The sequence below is a fragment of the Acomys minous genome, assembly GCF_964271855.1.
Source record: "Acomys minous genome assembly, chromosome: 5".
NCBI lineage: Eukaryota > Metazoa > Chordata > Mammalia > Rodentia > Muridae > Acomys > Acomys minous.
The window spans coordinates 13,156,691-13,177,964 of record NC_140494.1 but is presented as its reverse complement, the minus strand read 5'-3'; the positions used below and the strand labels follow the sequence as shown (position 1 = coordinate 13,177,964).

Here is a 21,274-nt window from a genome sequence, read left to right as displayed (position 1 = left end):
ACCCTACCACCACCACTTCACTGAATCAGCATAATTCCTAACTAGATTCTAAATATTTTTCATATACTAAAAGATAAGTGTAATCCTCACCACTCATCAAGGAAACTTCTCCCTGCAATAGGTGGAGGTCTTTAGGGAAAACTGTAACCAATAAAAATGCAGAATTATGGAGCCCAGTCCCAATGGGTAAGTCTACAATAAAACTCTGGCAGCTAAGGCTCAGGGAACACTGCAGAAGAGGGTTAGAAAGGTTGTGAGAACCAGAGGAACAGGGCGTTTGCTCTAAGAGTGTGTCTCCTAGGAACATCAGAAGCTACACCCATGATGTCTCCCCAACATAACTGCCTAAACATGAGCTGAGACAAGGACAGCAGCAGTAGACCTGTGAATGAGGGCAGGGCAGAGCCCGGGAAGCCACAAGTCTATACAAAGAACTTCTGGCAACTTTGAAATGCTGAGAGCTGTGGGAAATAGTCATGCCCAGGGAAGAGCACATTAATTGGTTATCCAATATTTAAATGTTTTTGTTGCTTTGTTTTATGAGTATAAGTGTTCTATCTGTGTGTGTGTATGTGCACCCCCTGCCTGCCTACTGCCTGTTAAGACCAGAAGAGGGCATTGGATCCCCTTAGAACTGGAGCTATAGAGGATTGTGAGCCACCACGTGGGTGTTGGGAACCAAGCATGTCCTCTCAAAAGAGCAGCCAGTGCTTGTAACCACTGAGCCATCTCTCCACGCCCTTCCCCGTGACTTACGTTAGTCTGTATCTGAGACTAGTCTGTATTACCAAAGCCTAGATCATGGTGAGTTCCAGCCCTGGAAAGTTAACCAGTCGTCTCTACGCAGACATCCTCAAGACCTCCAAATCCATCATGCCCAAGTCAGAGCTCGTCCCTTACCTTTCTACTTACAGACTGTGATCTCAGTCAAAGAGGTGGCTAGTTAACCAGTTGCCCCATCAGCAACCATAGCGTTGTCATCGACTCCCATGTGTCCTCAACACCTCTTTGCCTCTTCCAACTCTTGACATGTAGAGCCAGCTCTGTATCAACGCCTTCATGTCTATCTCTTCCATACAGCCCATGGCCCCTGCTTTAACATGTTCCTTCTTCATTTCTCTACATGACTCACGTCATGACTTTCTATGTGTTCTTACTCCATGTTCCTGCTCTCTCCACTCAGGCCTGCCACTGTACACTCCATGATAAATCCTCATCGTCTTCCTTCTCTCATGGAAACCCTATCACTGCTCATATCTGCTGCATGGAACCCAAGATCCAGAGCAGAGTTTATAACCTGTCCTACCATCCTACCTTTCTCCAAACTCAGGTCTCTCTTTGCCTCACCTCAAACCCTCTGCCCACATCAAAGGAACTAGTTCTCCAGAATAACAGCCTGCTTCCTACCTGCCGACCTCTTCCTACATACTTCCCCCTCTCTCATCTTTCAACTCCTCTTCCTCCTCCTCCTTTTTTTTTTTTTAAATTTTTAAATAGTACTTGGAATCAAACCATGGCCTTGCACAACAATCTACCACTGGACTACATATTCAGGCCTTGTCTCCACACTTCTGTTTATGTTGATCCTCTGATCGGAATGTCTATCTGCCCTTCTGTCCCGAAGGACTTATGTGGCTACCCATCCTCCATGCAACCTGTTCTCAGCCCCATCCCTGGTTCCCTTGAACATGCTGTTATCAAATCATCTGCAACTTTATCCTGTCGATTAGTAGCAAAATCTAGATCTCAGATGTCAAGTACTACTCCATGTCTAGTGGTGCTTCTCCCTGGCATGTGCTGGCTTGTCTTATGTCCACTTGACACAAGATAGAGTTATCTGAAAGGAGGGAGTCTCAATTGAGAAAATGCCTCTGCAAGGTCTGGCTTTAGGGCATTTTCGTAACTGGTGATGGATGGAGGTGGGCCCAATCCATTGTGCATGATGTCAACCCTGGGCCAGTGGTCTTGGGTTCTATAAGAAAATGGACTGAGCAAGCTATAGGGAGCAATCCAGTAAGCAGCACCCCTCCATGGCCTCTGCACCATCTCCTGCCTCCCAGCTCCTGCTTTGTTTGAGTTCCTGTATTGGCTTCCTTCAGTGATGGACTACAATATGGACATGTAAGCCAAATAGACCCTTTCCTCCTCAACTTGATTTTAGCCATGGTGTTTCATCATAGCCATAGAAACTCTTAAGGTGACTGCTGGGAACTTGATAAATATTTCTTCAGTGTATGAACATCACCATGGCAGCCCTCTAAACATGGTTCCAAACTATTTTCTTTACAGCCCATACACTTTTCTTTCAGCTGTTTTATGATGTGGAGTGCCTCTTAGCCTACTTGTAAATCATTTGCAAAAGATTAACAAAATAAACCAGCATAGGAGATAAACCACCTCTTATCTCCTGAGAAATCATTTCTTTGTTCTTCACTGCCTAGGGAAGAGTCCATGCCTCTAGGCATTCCAACAACTGATAGCGAGACACCATCAGAACAAGTTACTCCAAATCCATGGTCCTCCCTGGTTTGAAATGCCCTGTGTGAGGATGTGATTACTAGTGAGGCACTGGGTGGAGATACTGATCAAACCAGAATATCCACGGCATGAACCAAGACGAGCTTATAAAGGTTGCACCAGTGCCCATTGCCCATGTGGATGGAAAATAACTCCAACACTGCATATGGACTTCCTGGGCTCTTTCATTTCTAATCCCAGACAACCTAGGGGTCCAAAGTGGAACCATCTAAAATGTCAACTCTCTGTAACTCATCTACAATGCCATGTCACCAGTGACTAACTTCTCCCTCAAACACCAGTTCCATATTGGAAAGGGGCCATTTCAATAAAGGTTCCATTAACATGCTGCTTTCCTACCCGATGCAAATCGTCTTCATTTATTTTCCCAGGCTCTTTTCTATAGCACCATTTCCTGCAGTCTTCCTCAGGACATCCTAAAACTCTCTAGATTCCAAAAGACAACCCAGAGGGCATAGAAACCAACCCAACAAATGAGTGCAAACAAGTCTCCACACTAAAAAGCCAGGGAGGCCCATTTGTTCTGGAACACTGATACTAAGTGTTCTTCTCTGAACTGCCCAAAGGTCAGGACAAGACAGACTGTCCCGACCACCTCAGCGATGTAGGGCTAGGTACATGGTGACAAAGCATTGCTCAGTGGGGCACTGAGGGTCCCAGAAAGAATGGAGTGAAAGACAGATTACGCAGGAAGGATGTATGGTAGGTGGTTGTTTCTTTCTGGGCCCTAAAAGGCGTGTTCCCATTCCATTTTGTTTATCTGTGCTGGGTTTCTTGCTATGTGATGATTCCAGACCCCAAAAATTTCAAGGATATTTTGAACATCTTTTATTAATAGCAACTCGAAAATTTTCCAGATAGGTGCCAAACATGCAAAAACAGGTACCATATAAGGTTTGTTCCCTCAAACTTCCTGAGATAGGGTGGAAAGATTTAATCCTAACATTACAGAGTGCATGGTCAGGGGTAACCTTAGAAGACCATATGTGTGTGTTGGGTGGGGGTGGGGGGGAGGTTGCATCACATCAGAATGGCCGTGTGTGGCACTGACTGAAGGGGATGAGATTTTGATTCAGTTCTATTTATTATACATGGGAAGGAAATAAATTCAATGAAGAAGTGAAGCTCTTTGGAAACTTTTGGGTGCTCAGTGTCGCTTGGGGGCAGAGAAAGAGGGGGGCTAGGTGACAAAGTATAGAAACAGCACTAGAGGTATTGCTATTCCAAGCTCTGGCACATATAAACTATACATACAGGAGGTTTCCAGCTTCACGTCCTTATAGAAAATAAAGCAACAACAACGGCAATAATAACAATATGATAGCATCTGTGGCAGTGACTGCAATAACTACTGTAAAGTAGTCTACAGTAAGTATTTCACAAACACTGAAATCAAGTCAGCCTGCAACTGCGCTCTTTGGGAAGGACTCCTCACAATGACTGTCACCACACTAAGACACTAGAGCTATAGAAAAGCACTTTCAAAGCATGACACTCATGTTCACCATCACCTGCAGGGCCCATCTCTTTCTGTAGGATGGTAGCATGTGGATTCTCCAACCCCTGGGAAGCCAGCCTCAGGACAGGCCTCATCCTTCTTCCAGAGGATGCTCAGGCAGGATAGGGAGGAGATGCTTCTCTCCAGCACTTACTTTCTAAGAACCGCGATCTCGTTCTCGATGCTGCTCTCTTTGCCCTTCAGCGCCTTCTTCGGGATGCACTTCACCGCGAAGAGTTTCCCAGTTGCTTTCTCTTCAGCTAAAACCACTTCAGAAAAGGCTCCGCTGTGAACAGAGAGGGAGAAAAGAAGGGTTAGGGTGAGAGGTTCTGATTTCAAAAGGGCCTCTCTAATCCCAGCACAATAGCAAGGGACATGACCACAGGTTATTACTGTCACTTTGTGTCCAACAGGGCTCCTTCCCGAATGCCCTGAGAAGAAAAAACATGCGGATACGTGTACTCCGATGCAAGGAGACGATGGATGTCAACACAGGCCCATAGGGACTGGGTAAGCTACTGAAGTGTCTCTCGTCACCCTGCTATATAACATGGTCAGACTAAGGTCTTTTGGCAGGTGACAAAAATATTCCCTAAGGAGGTTCCCCATCAGAGGGAAAAATGGTATCCACTAGCATGACCATGTAGGCCATAGACACCAAAATTCTCAAATCCCCACAGGCCCTCTCACCCGAGGAGTTTTCCAGAGTGCCTCACAAACACTGAATTAGCTCTTGCACACAGGTAAGGGTGTAAGGAAAGTGTGCGCTGGGGAGACATGAGGTACTGGTACCAGGTTAACTGGGTAGGAAATCTTTCATCCTGCAGCTTATTTCCTTTTCAAACCAAACAAGGACCACACAGTGGGGGTGATGAGCTCATCTGCAAATATAAATTCAACTTTTTGACAACATAGAAACACACTGTCACTCGGGTGTGTGGAGCCAAAAGGCCCATCTCTTCCTAGTGATGGCACGCTCAGGGTGAGGCAGCACTCTCCTAGCCTTGAAATGGACTACCCATCCTTTAGCCACTATCAAAGAGATTTGTAAGCAGGGATGGGACCAAAGGTGACAGGAATTCATGTCTCCTTGGTGGACTTCGAAATAATGTTTCTGCTAGACAAGATAGTGTTCCTTTCCAGACAAGAACTCTGTCCATTTTTATGGTCTGAATCTAATTATGTAGACCCTAAGGGCAGGAGATACTCATTCAATGAAACATTCAAATGGAAAATTCCAGCAAGAACCTCTTGCCCAAATATATAAAGAATTCATAAGAAGGATTATTTTCTCAGAACACAATATCTTAAAGCTTCTTGAACCACCTAGAACAATCATTATTAAATATAAATTCATAAAGTATCACAACAGTTTTTATAGAACAATCTAAGGAATCAAACAGCTTTGTGATATCTGATCACTTCCAAGGAGTTTGTCCCAAGAAAGAAAGCTAGTTCAGAACATGTGCCTCCCATCACTTCTAATGCAAGGTTAGAGTCACCCAACAGGAGGTGAAGGAGACCTAAATACTCACACACCAGCTCCCTTCAGCTACCCTCTTCCATCATGCAAGGATTGTGTTTGAGAATAAGAAATCTCACTGGGGATTGGGGAAAGACCAGGCCTAACACACAAAGGGTAATTTTACACCAGAGTCCACTCACTCATTTTCAACATCTACTCACTCCCCCGTAATGTACATTACACTAGGAAATTGTCATGTGCTATTTAAACTTGGTCAAAGTAAACTCTGGGAGTGAGGGAGACTTTCTTTTTTTGTCCCAGACTCCAGCATGTTTGCTTTCAAGTGTCCTCTCGGGCGCCAGCTGTCATGGACTGTTTTAGTCAGGCATAGGTCCTTGGGGTCGGGAGTTTTTGAAGCGTTGGTGGGCAGAAGGTAGGCGAGCGACACTCGGACTCAAACTTCCCCTGAGCTGGTCTGTTTGTCACTCGCCTATCTTCTGCCCACCCAAAACATATGATTTGATGTTGCCTTTTCTTTACTCTCTCAACTGGGCTGCTCTAGTCATCCCTCCTGGATGCTTTGAGAGCCCAGTCTAAGATGTTTTACTATCTGCTGCTTCCATCTATCTACTACTTACTATTTATTCTTTTACTATCACCTGATGTATAGGCAATACACTCATTTAAAAAAATTAAAAATGTAGCTATCATAGATCATTCTTTAGACTGTATAAAACAGCCCCTAAGGCTGCTAACTAGGCAGTCTAGCCAACCAACAAGAGACCCTGACTAAAATAATAAGATGGAGAGCAGACCAAGAGGACCCCTGACATCACACTCTGGACTCCACAAGCAAGTGTGCACACTCACACATGCACATATACATATATACATTATACATGCCCACACATACAATTAGTACAGCACACAAACAAACAAACAAATACACACAACACACACACACAGGTTTGAAGAGAGATGATTTTCTGCCATAATCATAGCAGCATTACACACAACAGCCATGAGATTTAAAGAAGAAATCAAGTGATGGACAAACAAGCAAACAATGTGCATCCCATACATACAGTGGAGCATTATTCATCCCTTAAGAGCCTCTGGCACATGATCCAGTACAGATGAACCTTGGAGACACGTGCTAGATGAAAGACTCCCGTCACAGAAAGATAGCACTACATGGTGTCACTCCTGTGAGGTCCCTGGAGTGGTCAGTTTTATACAGATGGAAAGTAGACCAAAGTGGAGGAAAAGAGAACAGGACGTGACTGTTAAACTGGGACAGAGTCTGGAAAATCAAAAGGACCCAGAAGCAGATGGTGGTGGTTACACAACAGTGTATAATAGTTAAGGCCATAGAACCCCACACCCAAAGCAGTTAAGATGATAAGGTTTATGGTATGCCTATTTTAGCACAATAAAAAACAAAAAGAGAATGTCTGTATGTGTCTACTTGATAGCAAAGCTTTGCATAGAGACTGAGGAAAGCGCGACAAACCTTCCACTTGTTACCTCCTAAAAGAAGAGGGGAATTATGGGAAAACTGCAGAGTACCAGATGGTATGGACTGTTTGATACCTACAGAATGTTCTGGCATGTATCAACTAATCAAGCCCTTGGGCAAATCTGGAAAACACAGAACACAAGAAGTTACTGTTAGACCAGGGCATCAAGTGCTGCGCTCAGTGCAGACACAGGATAGAGTGGGAAATCAGATGTGCCCCTCAGTCCTCTGAGATTTGTAGTTTATCTTTTATTTGTGCATGGGTGCACATGCATGTGTGTGTGTGTGTGTGTGTGTGTGTGTGTGTGTGTATGTGTGTGTGTGTGTGTGTGTGTGTGTGTGTGTGTGTGCAAGCACGCACAGGTATACATTAGTTTGCAGGCTCATTCATGTGTGTGTAGGCCAAAGGACAACTCCTACTATCATTACTCAGGGACCATCCACCTTGTGTTTGGAGACAGGGTCTCTTCATTAGCCGGAAATGGCCATGAGGGCTATACTGATTGGCCAGTGAGCCCAGGGGACCACCTACCTCTGCCTCCCCAACACCAGGAATACAAGTGCAAGGCTACCACACCTATTTCTTTCACATGTACCCAGATCCCTAAACATTTTGCTAAGTGAGCCATCTCCTCAGCCTGTTGTGAGGGCTTCCTCACTACACTGTACTGGGGACTGGGGTGGTTCTTATTGCTACCAGGGAGCCTGCCTTGTCACTGAAGGTGACAACAGCAGAGGGAACAGACAGTGTTGCTAGGGCAACTGCCCTCATTCCCAAGCTCCAGCACATTAAAAAAACAACATTCCTTTTCTCATTTACTCAAAGAACGTGTGTAAATTTATCTTCCTTAAGCTTTCTGAAGGTGATGCTTTCTGGACTTAGCGGCTGTAAGACTAGCATGCGTTGTTATTGTTTTCAAAAAAAGAAAAGAAGAAAAGAAAAGAAAGAAAAAAGAAAAAAATCACTTGAAGACACTTCCCCTGCTCAAGAAAGCTAATTAAAGACACCAGAAACACAACTGGTGGGTGACCCTTTCAGCCACTTTCAGTGTAATTACTCGATGCAGTTGGGGGAGGGTGAGCCAGTGGTGGCAAGGACTACAGCAGGGGTGTGGGGGGGGGCGCAGCGGGGGGGGGGGGGGAACAGACTCTGAAGCAGCCTCCTGGGCCTTCAGCCAGCCCAAGAAACTAATCGCCAAGAAAGAAAAGTAGGGAGAAGAAGCATTATTCAGTTGTTCTCGGTTGTAAACAAGAGCAGTGTGTAGTCAAAACTGGGTGGCACAGCACTGTCCTGGGCATTTAGACCTGGCCGGCAGCAGCCTGTGATGCTAGAGTGCCTGAAGGACAAGAAGGGCCCTCTTCCTCTATGACCTGTCTGCTTTCTTCACCTCCACTCAAGGAACACTGGGTTGGACACATGTGTTCACATCTGCCCAAGAAAATTAACATAGCACACTTTGTTTTGACTGGCGAAAATATTAGATTTGTAAGTTTATGGCATGTCCCCCCTCAGGGTAGCATAAGTAAAAAATAATAAAGAAAAGGGAAGGTGTGTTAGTATATAGACATAAAGGACTTAGAAATTCACAATTGTAGGAGAAAGTACAATTCCAGTGTTCCGCAAAATTACATGTTCCCAAGTTGTGAACAACAACAACAACAACAAAATTTATTTCAATTATAATGGAATTCATTATCCTAAACAAAAAAACAAACAAAACAAAACACCCAAGTCCTTACTGAAATTAAATGTCTGTGACAAGTTGCCAGAAAGGTCAGGCAGGATATGCCTGAGATGCCAAGGCTTGCTCCAGCTGGGGAGAGGCTGCACAAACTGCAGACGCTGACTCTCTCCTTCCAGGCTGTTCTTTCAAAGAAAATCAAGTCGTCACCTGGAGGCAGGCTGCTCGTATTCTCAGTTGGGTACCCAGGAGGAAACCATCTTTGGAGAGCAGAGTTTCAAGACTCAAGGCAAATGTCATTGGCCTAAAGAATTTTTTAAACAACTGCTTAAGCTTTTTAACTTTATAAACGATGTCTAAAATGGGCCCTTTTGTTTTGCTTTAATAAGGGTCAAGAACAGAACCCTGGTAGAGATAGTTGTGCCTAGTCATACATAGTCCACCGAGGATACACGTCCAGGCCACTCCAAACACAGTGATCAGCATCCAGGTGGCCAAGTGGGGGGTGGGGGAGCCTCTGGAAACCGCCTCTTCTTCCTGTATCTCCTGAAAAGGCAGCATAGGCCACATGCCCTGAGGATGTCTAGCATTAGAGGTGTGTGAAGCAGGGTTGCCATGGACTACCCAGATGTGGAAATACACAGAGCCATTCAGAGCATCCTAATTCCACATCTGTGTCTTCTATCAAGACCAGAATTCAGAGCTGAGGCAAGCAAATCCTGGCTGTGCTTACTAAACCCCCTCCTCATACCAACTGCTTCCAGCAGAGCAGAAGGCAGGCATGGTAGTGCACACCTGTAGTTCCAGTTACGCAGGAAACTGAGGCAAGAGGGCAGCTTGAACCTAAGAGCTTGCTCACAGCCTCAGGAGCACGGTAAGACTGTTTCTTCTTTAAAAGAAAGTGAGAGGAACTATCAAGGTGGCTCAGCCTAGGGTACTTAGACTCACAACTTAGGGTACTTAAGACTGGGTACTTAAGACAGATGAGCTGAGGTCAATCCCTGAGGCCCACGTGGTAGAAGGACAGAATCGATTCCCTCAAGTTATCCTTTAATGTTTGCATATCTCTCTCTCTCTCTCTCTCTCTCTCTCTCTCTCTCTCTCTCTCTCTCTCTCTCTCTCTCTCACACACACACACACACACACACACACACACACACACACAAAGTAAAATACAGAATCAGAAACTAGAATCTTATAGCTTCCTCCTCATTTGCTAACAATCTTTAACCTGGAATTAAGAAAACGATCAAGTAGTCTCTACAAGAATAGTGCACAGCTGGCTGCTCGGAGTGGACATGACGTAAACATGAATTCTTTTCCCATGCAAGAACAATTCTATCACAGAATAGCAAGACTGCAGCCTCTCATCTCCTGTAGCTCTCAGTATTTGGGTGCTCTGTGATGTTGGTCAGACTGAACCCATGAGCACACTATCTTCGGAGGCTGAGCACACAGGTTGGTCAGCAACGTGCTTGCTGCACAGGCATGAGGCCCTGAGGTGAGAGCCCCAGCACCCACATAGCGCCTGGGTGTAGAGGTTTACACCCGAAGGCCCAGCACGCAGAAAGCAGAGAGCCAGGCGGGTTCCTGGGCTCACTGGCCAGACAACCAAGGCTGCTTGATGAGGTCAGGGGTACTGAGAGACTTTAAAAGGAAACCCGGCCCACTGCTTCTAACGATGATACCAGTTGTTGTCTGGCCTCCACATACATCCATACACACATGCACTCACACAGATGAACACACACACACACACACACACACACACACACACACACACGCTGGGGCATGGGGAAGATTCCTTAGATGAAATGATCAGGAGCTGTCTTTTTGATTCATGATAGTATGCTAAACCAACCATTTGGTAAAGTTATATCCATCCCAAATTAGACCAAGAACTAATCAGATGCAGGGATGCTTGGCCCTATTAGCTGAGAGTCAGCTATTATTGGCTCACTGCCTTGCCGTGCTTTTCCGTTGTTCTACATATGAATCAGATTGATTGTGCTATTAACTTTATTAACGGCATCGCCTCTAGCCTGCTACCCACACCCTGCACGGGGGCCTCCCGACATTACCCTAGGCCTCTGGCCATCAGTCGAAGTGTTCTTTTCCACTAAGCACACTGTTTTGCTGGTGTAGGTCCAGGACGATATGGATTCTTACGATATGGGAAAAGCAAGTGAAGTTGGTGACATTCGGCTTGAGACAATCTAGGAACTAGACAGGCACCATTTAAAGCTGTTGTTTCAGAACAGAGTCAATTCGTAAAGTGAAAAAAAAAAAACCCTGCGAACTAACACCAACAGAGAAAGCAAATGGATCATAATACCAGCTGGTCTAAGATGGTCTCAGTGTCTCAGCAACTCCCCTGGCAGAAACCAAGCAATATGAGTCTTCCTGCAGGGCCCACACTTTCACCTGCCAAGGGTGCCATTCCGTACTGCTGACTCAGCACACTGACCAAAAGACCCCAAACACACTCAGTATTTAAAAAAAAATCAGATTCTGCCACACAAGCACATCAAAACAGTCTTGATTTCCTGTCCTTCCAGAACATACGGGAGCACTGCATGAAGACTGGTATACAATTTAGAAAAAGCATATGTTCACTGAGTTGTGTCTTACAAAACCCTCCCACTGGCGATCACATAGCAGGCTGGACGTCAATATACATGAAGGTTTAAGCTAAAAGCCTTAAAATTCTTTCTCCTAAAAAACAATCTGCAATGCCCATTCTTATTAGCTGGGGCCAGGGTCTTAACAACCACTTCAAAATGGAGACAAATTCTTAACTTTAGTGGGAGCACTGCGAAATGAGGAGGCTCTTAACTAAAGTATGTGTGTGTGTGTGTGTGTGTGTGTGTGTGTGTGTGTGTGTGTGTGTGCAAATTATGCACATACATACAGAGGCACATGTGCATGTGGGTATGCTTACAGAGGCCAGAGGTCAATCTCAGGTGTCTTCCTCAGGTCACTTTACTCCATGCTTTTTTTTTTTTAATTCACTTTACATCCTGGTTGTAGCCCTTCCATCTTCTGCTCCCAGTCTAACCCTCCTTCCTCAGCCTGCCCTCCAAGAGGATCCTCGCAGTAGTTCGAAACAGATGCTGAGACTCACAGCCAAACATTGGGTGAAGCACAGGGAGTCTTGTGGAAAAGTGGGGGGAAGGAGAAAAGAACCTGGGGGTGACAGGAGCCTCACAAGAAGCCCAACAGAGCCAACTAACCAGAGTCCAGAGGGGCCTGCTGAGACTGAAGCACCAACCAAGGACCTTGCATAGACTGACCTAGGCCCTCTACACAGATGTAGCCAATGGGCAGCCCAGGCTTCATGCGGCTCCCCTAGTAAGGGTTGGGGGGCTGTCTCTGACTCGGACTCTGTTGCTTGCTCTTTGATCACTCCCCCCTGGTGGGACTGCCTCGCCTGGCTATGGGGGTAGAGGAGGACACATACTTCTTACTCTTTAAGATAAATTTTTCTGCTGAACCTGAGTCTAACCAATTTTGCTAGACCTGCTGCCCAGCACGCTTCTGTCAGCGATCTGCCTGCCTTCCTCCCCTCCCCAGTTGTGGGGTGGTGGGATTACAGGTATGCACTGCTGAGCCCCACTTTCTACAGGACTGCTAGGGATCCAAACTCAAGTCTTCATCCTTGCACAGAAAGCATTCACCACTGAGCCTGGACCCCAGTTCTTATTCTTTTTAACTGGGGGGTGGGGGTGGGGTGGGGACTCAATCCCGTCTTCTTCTGCAACTGGTAAATTTGACAAAGACAAGCAAATTTCCATATGATCTTCAAGCACCACGGCGAGGTATTCTTAAGCACTCACCTGAGTAGTCTGATGGCTGCCCAGCTCCCTTCTCATTCTCGGTGCATTTCTGCTTCTCAAGCCACTGAAGCGGATCTCAATTGTGACAAACCTTGTGACTAGGGAAGGCATCAAATGGCTGGCATCCTCATTGCCTTTGACATCTTCAGTTTCTAAAGGCTTTTTTTCTGTGGCACTAAATCTTTACTGTTAATAGAGCCCACTGATCCAAACACAGCAGAGAAATAAATTCCAAGTGAATGCATGCCGCCATCCGCGGGACACGCTTCGTTTAATGGCATGACTCTTCCCCCTCGGCTCGCTAACAGGCTCTCACACGTCACCTCTGTGGTCCCTATGTCACTTGTCAAAGGGTGACAGGAACCCAAACAGAGTTGGAATCTTTTTTTTTTTTTTCTTATCACACTACCGTGCAGGATTCTAGAAAGACGGTGGCAAGTAAAATGGTTTGGCTCTTTTGGGACCAGGAAGTCTCCCAAGGCCACAGCTTAAAAGGCTAGTGTCACTTACGGGCTCATAAAGCATCTAGAGGGGCTGCTTGCTGATGGGAATATTTGACGGTGCGTGCTGGAGGGGTGAGGTAGATGAAGCAGGAACTCCCGGAATATTTTCACCTTTCTGTGTGTCATCTTAGGTGGCATAACTCCTGTCACTGTGAAGACATCTTCCTGCAGAGGTAGTTCCCCAAAGTGCCTTCAGTTCTCCCTCAGATATGACAGGGACCCAGACTTGGTGGATACTTGTGCCCTCCTCTCCGACTACTGCAAAGATCCAGTGTTGCCTCAGTAATAGTGGCAGTTCCCTCAGTAGGGCCATTGGGCACCACTCGTGAGCTATGGCTGGGATAGAACAGGACAGGATATTCACTGGAAACCTGGCCAGTTTGGTCCTTACCGTGGCCATCACTGGACTTTTCTTTTAACAGTGCTAAGGATCAAATTCAAGGCTTACACATTGCTAGGGGAACACTCTCCCAATGAGCTAAAAAAAAATCCTTGGTTTTATTTTTAACTTTTGAGACATGATCTCATTAAGTTGCCCAAGCTGGCCTTGAACTCCCTACGTAGCCAAGGCAGCCTTTGAACTTGTGATCCTCCTGCTTCTGCCTCCCAAGCAGCTGGAATTATGGGCCTGCACCATGAGAGCCTGGTAGGACCCTCTTACTGCAAATCCTCCTGAAAGGCTGAACAAGAACTGGAAGAAAAGTTCTCAGGCTCCCTGATAACCAAACACTTACCAGTGCCATCTTTAATTCTCTAAGCTCCCTCATAAAAACCAGAGTCTTTACAATCTCAGTGATGGTTAATGGGAAATAGTACCAATATTCTGGGTTTTATTTTAATCAATTAAATTTAGAAATGGCAAAAAGTTGGGAAGATCCTGAACAATCTGAAAAATATAATGGAGCTGGCATGGTGGCACATACCTATAAGCTCAGCTCTCAGGAAGCTGAGGCAGGAGAAGGAGCATGAATCTGAACTATGCAGTGAGTTCCAAGTCAGCCTGGGCTACATGATGAGATCCAGGTCAGCCTGGGCTACATAATGAGAACCAGGTCAGCCTGGGCTACACAGTGAAATCCAAGTTAACCTGGGCTACATAGTGAAATCTAAGTCAACCTGGGCTACATAATGAGAACCAGGTCAGTCTGGGCTACACAGTGAAATCTATTAGCCTGGGCTACATAGTGAGATCTAAGTCAATCTGGCTAGTAAGTTCCAAGTCAGGCTGAGCCACATACCAAAAGTGTCTCCAAAAAAAACAAGCAAAAATATAGATACACAACAGACTGCTATACACCTATTTAAAATAACTAAGTGATTGAATTATCCCCCAAGATATAAATGAAAGAATATTATATATGTTATATTCACATATATGTATATATTTCATATACATATGCATATACACGCATGCACACAAAGCAAGAGAGATGGGGGAAGGAGAAAGAGAGAGGGAAAGAACAAGAGCGGGTGTATTGGAAGGATGGATAAGAAGCAGAGACTCCCTCCTCTGGGGACTGGTGTGAGAGCGAAGCTCACTGGGAAACTCGCTTTGATTCCTTTATTATGTACCCATACTTTCTCTATTAAAAGTTAATGAAATGGAGACATGTTTTGGAAAGGAGAGAGAGTAATCAATAATAATCTATACGAAATGACTAGCTAATTAAAGCCTTGTACTGGATCTTTTAATTGGATCAGCCAACTAGCCATATCACAGTGACAAAGTGCCAATGACAATCCTGTGCCACAGCCAAGTTTATCCTTTGTGCTGCAGAGACAGCCTGTCTAGACAGGACTCCAGTGAACTGGTTATCCAGCCCTGGCTCACAGACTGGCCGCATATCTTCACCAATACAGAAGTACAGTAGCTTTGGGACAAACGTTTGGGACAAACATGGAGACCATAGAGATTACTCTTACATAAAGTGACACAGGAGAACTCATTCATGGAGAAAGAGGAATGTGAAATGGGCCTTGAGGGATGAATATGTCTTATTGTATGTAAACAGAGGGGCAGAGGCAGGAAGTCAAGAAAGTCAGGATGGTGCAGTAGAATGTGTTCCAAGGCTAGGGGTAGGGATATCCCAACAGAGCAGGTGTCAAACCTTGAGGGATGAGGGAGGATCAGCAAGGAGCCATGGCTTGTACTGAAATGCACTGTGCTCGGCACACATCCGTGCATCTGTGTGTCTCCCGCTATCTGTATTCATAGCCCTATATGATCTTATGACAGACAGAATTGTGATCCATCAAAGATATCCAGGTTCTGATTTGTGACTATGCCACTTGATCCAGCCAATGAGACTTTGCAGTTGTCACTAGGGGCATATTCTATTATGACAAGTGTCCTGGATTTTCCAGGGAGGAACCAATATAATCACAGGAGCCCTTCTAATGCTTGAGTTTTGCCTTGTAAGATTCACTTCTATTACTGCTGCTGCTGCTGCTGCTGTTGCTACTGTAGTAGTAGTACTATACTATACCAGTATGTATACTACTATTTAGTACTATTCTGTACTGTACTATACTATACTATACTATACTATACTAGTAATACTACTACTATAGTTGTCGTCATCACAGTAGCAGCAGTAATAGCAGTATTTGTATCAATTATCAGCATGTACAAACTAAACTCATCAAGGCTTAAGAAGTTATACAAGTCTCAAAGGCACTGACCAGCAAGCAACAATTCTCAAATTCAGGTGTGTCGTGTGGACAGGATGATGGCCCCCGGAGGGAGCAAGGGCTCACAGTGTGCGTGCTCTGAACATCTGGTGGAACCGTATGCACCTGCTGCAGGCTGTGATGAGGGATGGCTTAACCACGTGGGAAAAGAAAACAGGGCCGGTTAATATTCGATACCCTCATTCCAACCAAACGCATTTGGGGTCTGCTCTGTGTCCTTTAAACATCCCTTGGAAAGGGAACAAATGGCTTTGGCATGCAGGAAGTTCATGTATGGCCAACAATTTCCTTATTTATGCTACTTAAGGACATTTAAAAAACTACTGTCTCTATTTTTAACCTTTAAACATTCCTCTCCTCTTGTCTGTCTTCGCTTCCCAAAGGAAATACCATGCACACATCTTGGTCATTGAGCTGCATCTTGGGTAATTTCATGCCTAAAGCTGTGAACAGAAGGTGGTCGTGATGTGTGAACAGAAGGTGGTCGTGATATGTGCGAGTCTGTGCATCCTTAGGAGTGCAGAAGTTGAACCTCTGTGTGTGTGTGTGTGTGTGTGTGTGTGTGTGTGTGTGTGTGTGTGTGTGTGCGTGCATGTGCCAGGAAAGTGCTTGGCCATACAGATACAGCACCAACCCTTCTGAGTGCAGACTAGAGCATAGACAATAATTCCTTCCCCCCACTGTAGTGTGCGAAGAAATGAAGCTCTTCTAACCTAGATAATTGCCATCATCACCATCTTCTTCATTAGCAATATAACATCACCATATCACGAATGCTGTTTACTGAAGCTTACCTTTAAAACACTATTACCAACCAAATTTTTATTCTACCAACAGCTCTACATGGTGACAGTGTTATGCCCATTCTACTGATGAGAAAACGGAGGTTCAAGAAGATCACAATTTTGCTATCAAGCTAGTAAAACTAACTGTCTGATCACAACCTGATGCTAAAGACATCCCCTGCCAATTTGAGACCATATCACTTCAGCACCAGTCTAGCTGTAAGCAAACCTCAAATCCAAAAAGAGTGGTGACAGTGAGGTACCAAGAGTTTTTCATTGTGCTCTCCGCAACCCCAAAAGTATCCAGAGTCCCCTCTCCATACCTTATAAATAGTAACTTGTATTAGATAGGTAAAGTCACTAACATTGCCATAACCAGAGAACCTTCCAATCAAACCGACCTTCTCTCAAGTCAGGGCTGAGGCCGAGAGACTCTTTCCCCTCCTACTCTCCTGAGCTTGCAGTCTCTTCCTGAGAAAGAGAGACAGAATTTTTTGGCTGAACTTTCCTTCCTCCTTGAAGCCATTTCTCTGTAATTAGGTCCCTCCCCTCAGCCCTGGCATCTTAAAATGCAGCATCATTAATTTTCACTCTTCCAAAGCACAAATACTCAGTGGGAGCCAAACTGACCCCCCTGCCCACCCACTGATCCTGTCTCTTTCTAAATGGCTCACACGTCTCATTATTCATTTTCTGATTAATAGAGCCAATCGAGTTTCCATGCACAACTGGCTGCCCCTTTTGTGTCCTACAACATAATCACAGTAAGTTTATCCCAGCCCTTAGAAAAGTTCACACCTCTGCAGGCTTCTCTATGGGGAAACATTTTGTTTGCTGTTCAGCCACTTATACACAGAGGCAGCTAGTCAATTTATTATGAAGGCATAATGTTACATGCAGTGTGTCTGCCCTGTGACTCCCCACAAATAAAAGATGATAGCATGGTACTACACCTTGTCCCCAAACTAAAGGCCAGAAGAGCACGGCAATAGGATTCACCTAGATTTTTCCAATTCCTTGGCCTTGGGGGTTATGAGGCATCAGAAAGAACAAAGGCACAAACATGCTCTTGACAGCACTCCCAAGTCCTGAAGACAGGAAACAGGTCAATGTTGAGACCAGTGCAGAGGCCCAAGCCCCAGGCACATGCCACTCAAGCTGGCCCAGGAGAGCCACAGTGGCAGGCCACACTGTGGGCCCTTCATTACAGCTTCCTTGACAGTCAGGATTGGGCTGCCCTGAAATTCAGGACAGGTCAAAACAAGAGAGTCCCCAAGGCAAAGATTCCACAGACTGGGTGACTTGAGGGCCTCCCAAGCACTTGGCTGTCTAAAAGTCTCTCCCCAAATTGGCCCGTGATTAAGGCACTTGAGATTCCATCAGCAAGCCACTTCCCGTTAAGAGACTCAACTATTGACATCCCCACAGAAACCCAAGTGTGCTTCCTGGGAGCAGGCCACCGTGCCACAGGAAGACATCAGTAGGGCTCAGCAGGAAGTCCTTAATGAAACTGGAAACCAGCCATGGTTTAAACATGAATTAGCTCTGGCCCTGTGAAGAGCGGCTGCTCTTTCAAGGAATTAAGACCTTCAAGGTGCTGAGGGACAGTGGTAAAGAGCCTCAGACACAGTGGGCACTTCACACACCTGTGAGCTGCAGGGAGGAAGGGGCCCTCAAGCCATTTAGTCAGTGCTGAAGAGAGGTGAACGAGTGCCTACACCTTGGAAGCTCTCATGCCAGGGGGAGGGAGGCAGAGAAGAAACAAATCCATGCGTGGCTGGGGAGTTGGCTCCATTGGTAAAGCACTTACCAGGCAAGCATGACACCCTGTGTGTGATCTGCAGAAGGCATGTAAAAAGAGCCATGTATGGTGACACACACTTGAAATCCCAGCTCTGGGAAGGTTGGGTTGGGAGCCAGCCAACCTAGCCTAACAGTGATCTCCAGACCAATGAGAGACTGCCTCAAAACAAGGCACATGGTACCAGAGTGACAATAGCCAAGACTGTTTTCTGGCCTCCATATGTATGAATGCATAGGTACATGCACACTCATCTCACACACACAGACATGCACACAAATGTACATACACATACGTACATAAAAACATATCACAGATACACATGTACATACAAAAACTCGAATATACATGTAATATGCAGTCACAAATGTATGACCAGAGCAGGCCTCTGCTGATAAATGCATGGAAGAGGGAAAGAGTCATAAGCTTATGGAGAAGAACTTTCTAGAGAAGAGAACCACAGACGTAAGGCTAGAGCGGGTGAGGACACTGGTCAGCAAACATAATAGGAAGCCTGGGTGCTGCAGCTATGTCAAAAGGAAGGAAATGGGGACCAAAAACCCAAACACAAATTTAGGACCCATTGCCACAGCAAAGACGGCAGATTTTTCATGAGAGAGATGCAAAACTACTGCTTCCAGGACAGTTTTTCTACATGTGTGATGTGGCAACACACACACACATACACACATGCATGCACACACATATGCATGCATGCACCCATGTACTCACTCGCACACACACATACATGCATGCACACACTCTCACACACACACACACACACACACACACACACACACACACACACACACACACTCAGCCCAGGAGCTAAAGAAATGGCTCACACTCAACAGTGCAAAGCATGTACTGCTCATGCAGAGGACACAACTCTGATTCCCAACACTCCATCCACATGCTCATAAGCTCGACGGGGACCCAACAGTCATCCGAACTCCTCAGGCTCTTGCACTCATACATGCATGCATATGCACACACATGTATACATGATTAAAAATAAATCTAAAAAAAGAATACTCCAGCCCAGCATTGGCTTCCCAAATGCATCTTAGTCTGGCTAAATAAATGCATCTTAGTTGAGCTCTTGAAGCTCCCCCTAGACCCATCTATACCCTCCCCATAATATCCAGGTTGGACAAGAGTTCCCTCATCCTTCATACCTAGTTGCCACAGTAGCTGACCCGGGTCCTCAGCCTCCAGCCCCACCCCCCAGGTGTGTGTGGGTACCTCCGCTTGCATTAAGCCAGAATCCCAGAGTTGGTCAGCATCCCTCCTTAGCCCCAGATGCTTTCTCCTATCATACCTGCTCATTGCCCATACACTTCCCCTGTCACATGCTGTACGCCGACTTGGACCCCACCTCTCTCCCCACTACAGAAGGGAACTAGTGAAACAGTCCCACTAAAGCTCCCGTTACCATGCTTCCTCGGGTGCCCCTGAAGAACTTTTCCTTCACCACCTCAGAAATTAGAACCGATTGCATTTACTCAGAAAGCCCACCAATCCTGCCGGAATTCACTCGTGAAGCTACCTGGGCTTGTGTCTTTTTTACTAACTCCTTCAGCTGAGAGCTTCAGAGGAAAGATGCACACCTGCCCTTGGACTTGAAGCACAGCACTCAAACCACCCGACCCCTACTGGCTCTCCCTAGAACTGGCCATTCACCCTCACAGGTATCAGCAAGAGAAGGTTCTAGAAGTGTATGTCAAACAAGCACCCAGACTCAAATAAGTGGAATATTGCTATGACTCACCACTTTTCTCCTTCGCCTCATTCTTCAGTGCTTCTGGAAATTACGTTTAATCTACAAACTGTCCGCACTAATTGTCTTCATTTATACATCAGATACACTTTGGAAGCAGCAGAGAAATACAGAACTGCATCACTGTGTCTCTGCCTCCCGGAAGTCTAGGACCGAGGATCCTGAGGATGGGAGGGATCACCTACACTCTCTGAGATGTGCACACCCAGCATCTCTCCTAAGGGAAAACACCGGCAGTGATGACAGTGGCCTCCTTTCTTGACTTGGCTTTGAAAGAAAAATACCAGCCCTGCATGGCAAGCTGCCCCTCCCCATGTGGGCAGCCATCGTCTGGCTGTGACTTCCTCTCTGCAAACCACATGCCAATGAACAAAGATCAAAGTGTACAATTTAAGAGAGAGACAATGATTACACATGTTGCATGCTCTTGCTGTTCTATACAGCACTGGCTGCCACACACAGGTGAGTGGTATTTAGAAAAGGCCTGTGGATGCCTTGCTGGCTATAATTATGAAGAAAATCTAGCTTTTTTTCGAGAGCTCATGTAAATAACATTTCTAAATTTAAAAATTACAGTCAAATGCAGGAGACATTTAAGGAGGGAAAGAATAAGAATATATGCATATGTTAATCTTCGTAAGATGCAAATTCCACAATTTCATTGAGAGAGAGAGAGAGAGAGAGAGAGAGAGAGAGAGAGAGAGAGAGAGAGAGAGAGAATTCAAGTGAGCCACCTGCATAACTCCAGGATGTCCAGTCATAGGACCCCATGTCCAGCAGATGATAACCCCACAATCAAATTCATGTGGACAAGGCACAATCACACACTCCACAGAATGGCCAGCTGACACCTTCACCAACACTCAAGGCACATTAGAAATAAGACCAATATATGCGCCCCCGTGTGTCTTCATCTCAACACCATGAGTCGGGGTTCCAGGACCCAAGCTATATCATAATGCAGCACCTCTGTGTGCAAAAGGATTGTTGCCCATTTCAAGGCCAATCTGGTTAACGAAGTAAGTGCCAGACCAGCCAGGACTACATAGTAAGACCCTGTCTCAATAAAACAAATACAAAGTCACTAATTTTTAGTAGCGTGAAAGCCAATCAAACTACAAAGCACCATGTACCCACAATCCACACTTTGTAGTATATGATATACAGTTCTATAAC

General features: G+C 45.6%; 1 protein-coding gene across 5 annotated transcripts in view; it reads right to left on the bottom strand.

Moving 5' to 3' along the window:
* Window positions 1-21,274, bottom strand: part of CAMK1D (calcium/calmodulin dependent protein kinase ID) — a 398,121-nt gene that overhangs the window by 248,323 nt on the left and 128,524 nt on the right. For 4 of the 5 annotated variants that reach the window (XM_084784034.1, XM_084784032.1, XM_084784033.1 and 1 more), the window contains exon 2: window positions 4,191-4,322. In XM_084784034.1, the coding sequence (XP_084640160.1) occupies window positions 4,191-4,322 (132 nt within the window). Of the gene's footprint in view, window positions 1-4,190; window positions 4,323-20,089; window positions 20,207-21,274 lie in introns of those variants that run through there. The other variant, XM_084784036.1, reaches the window with a different exon arrangement.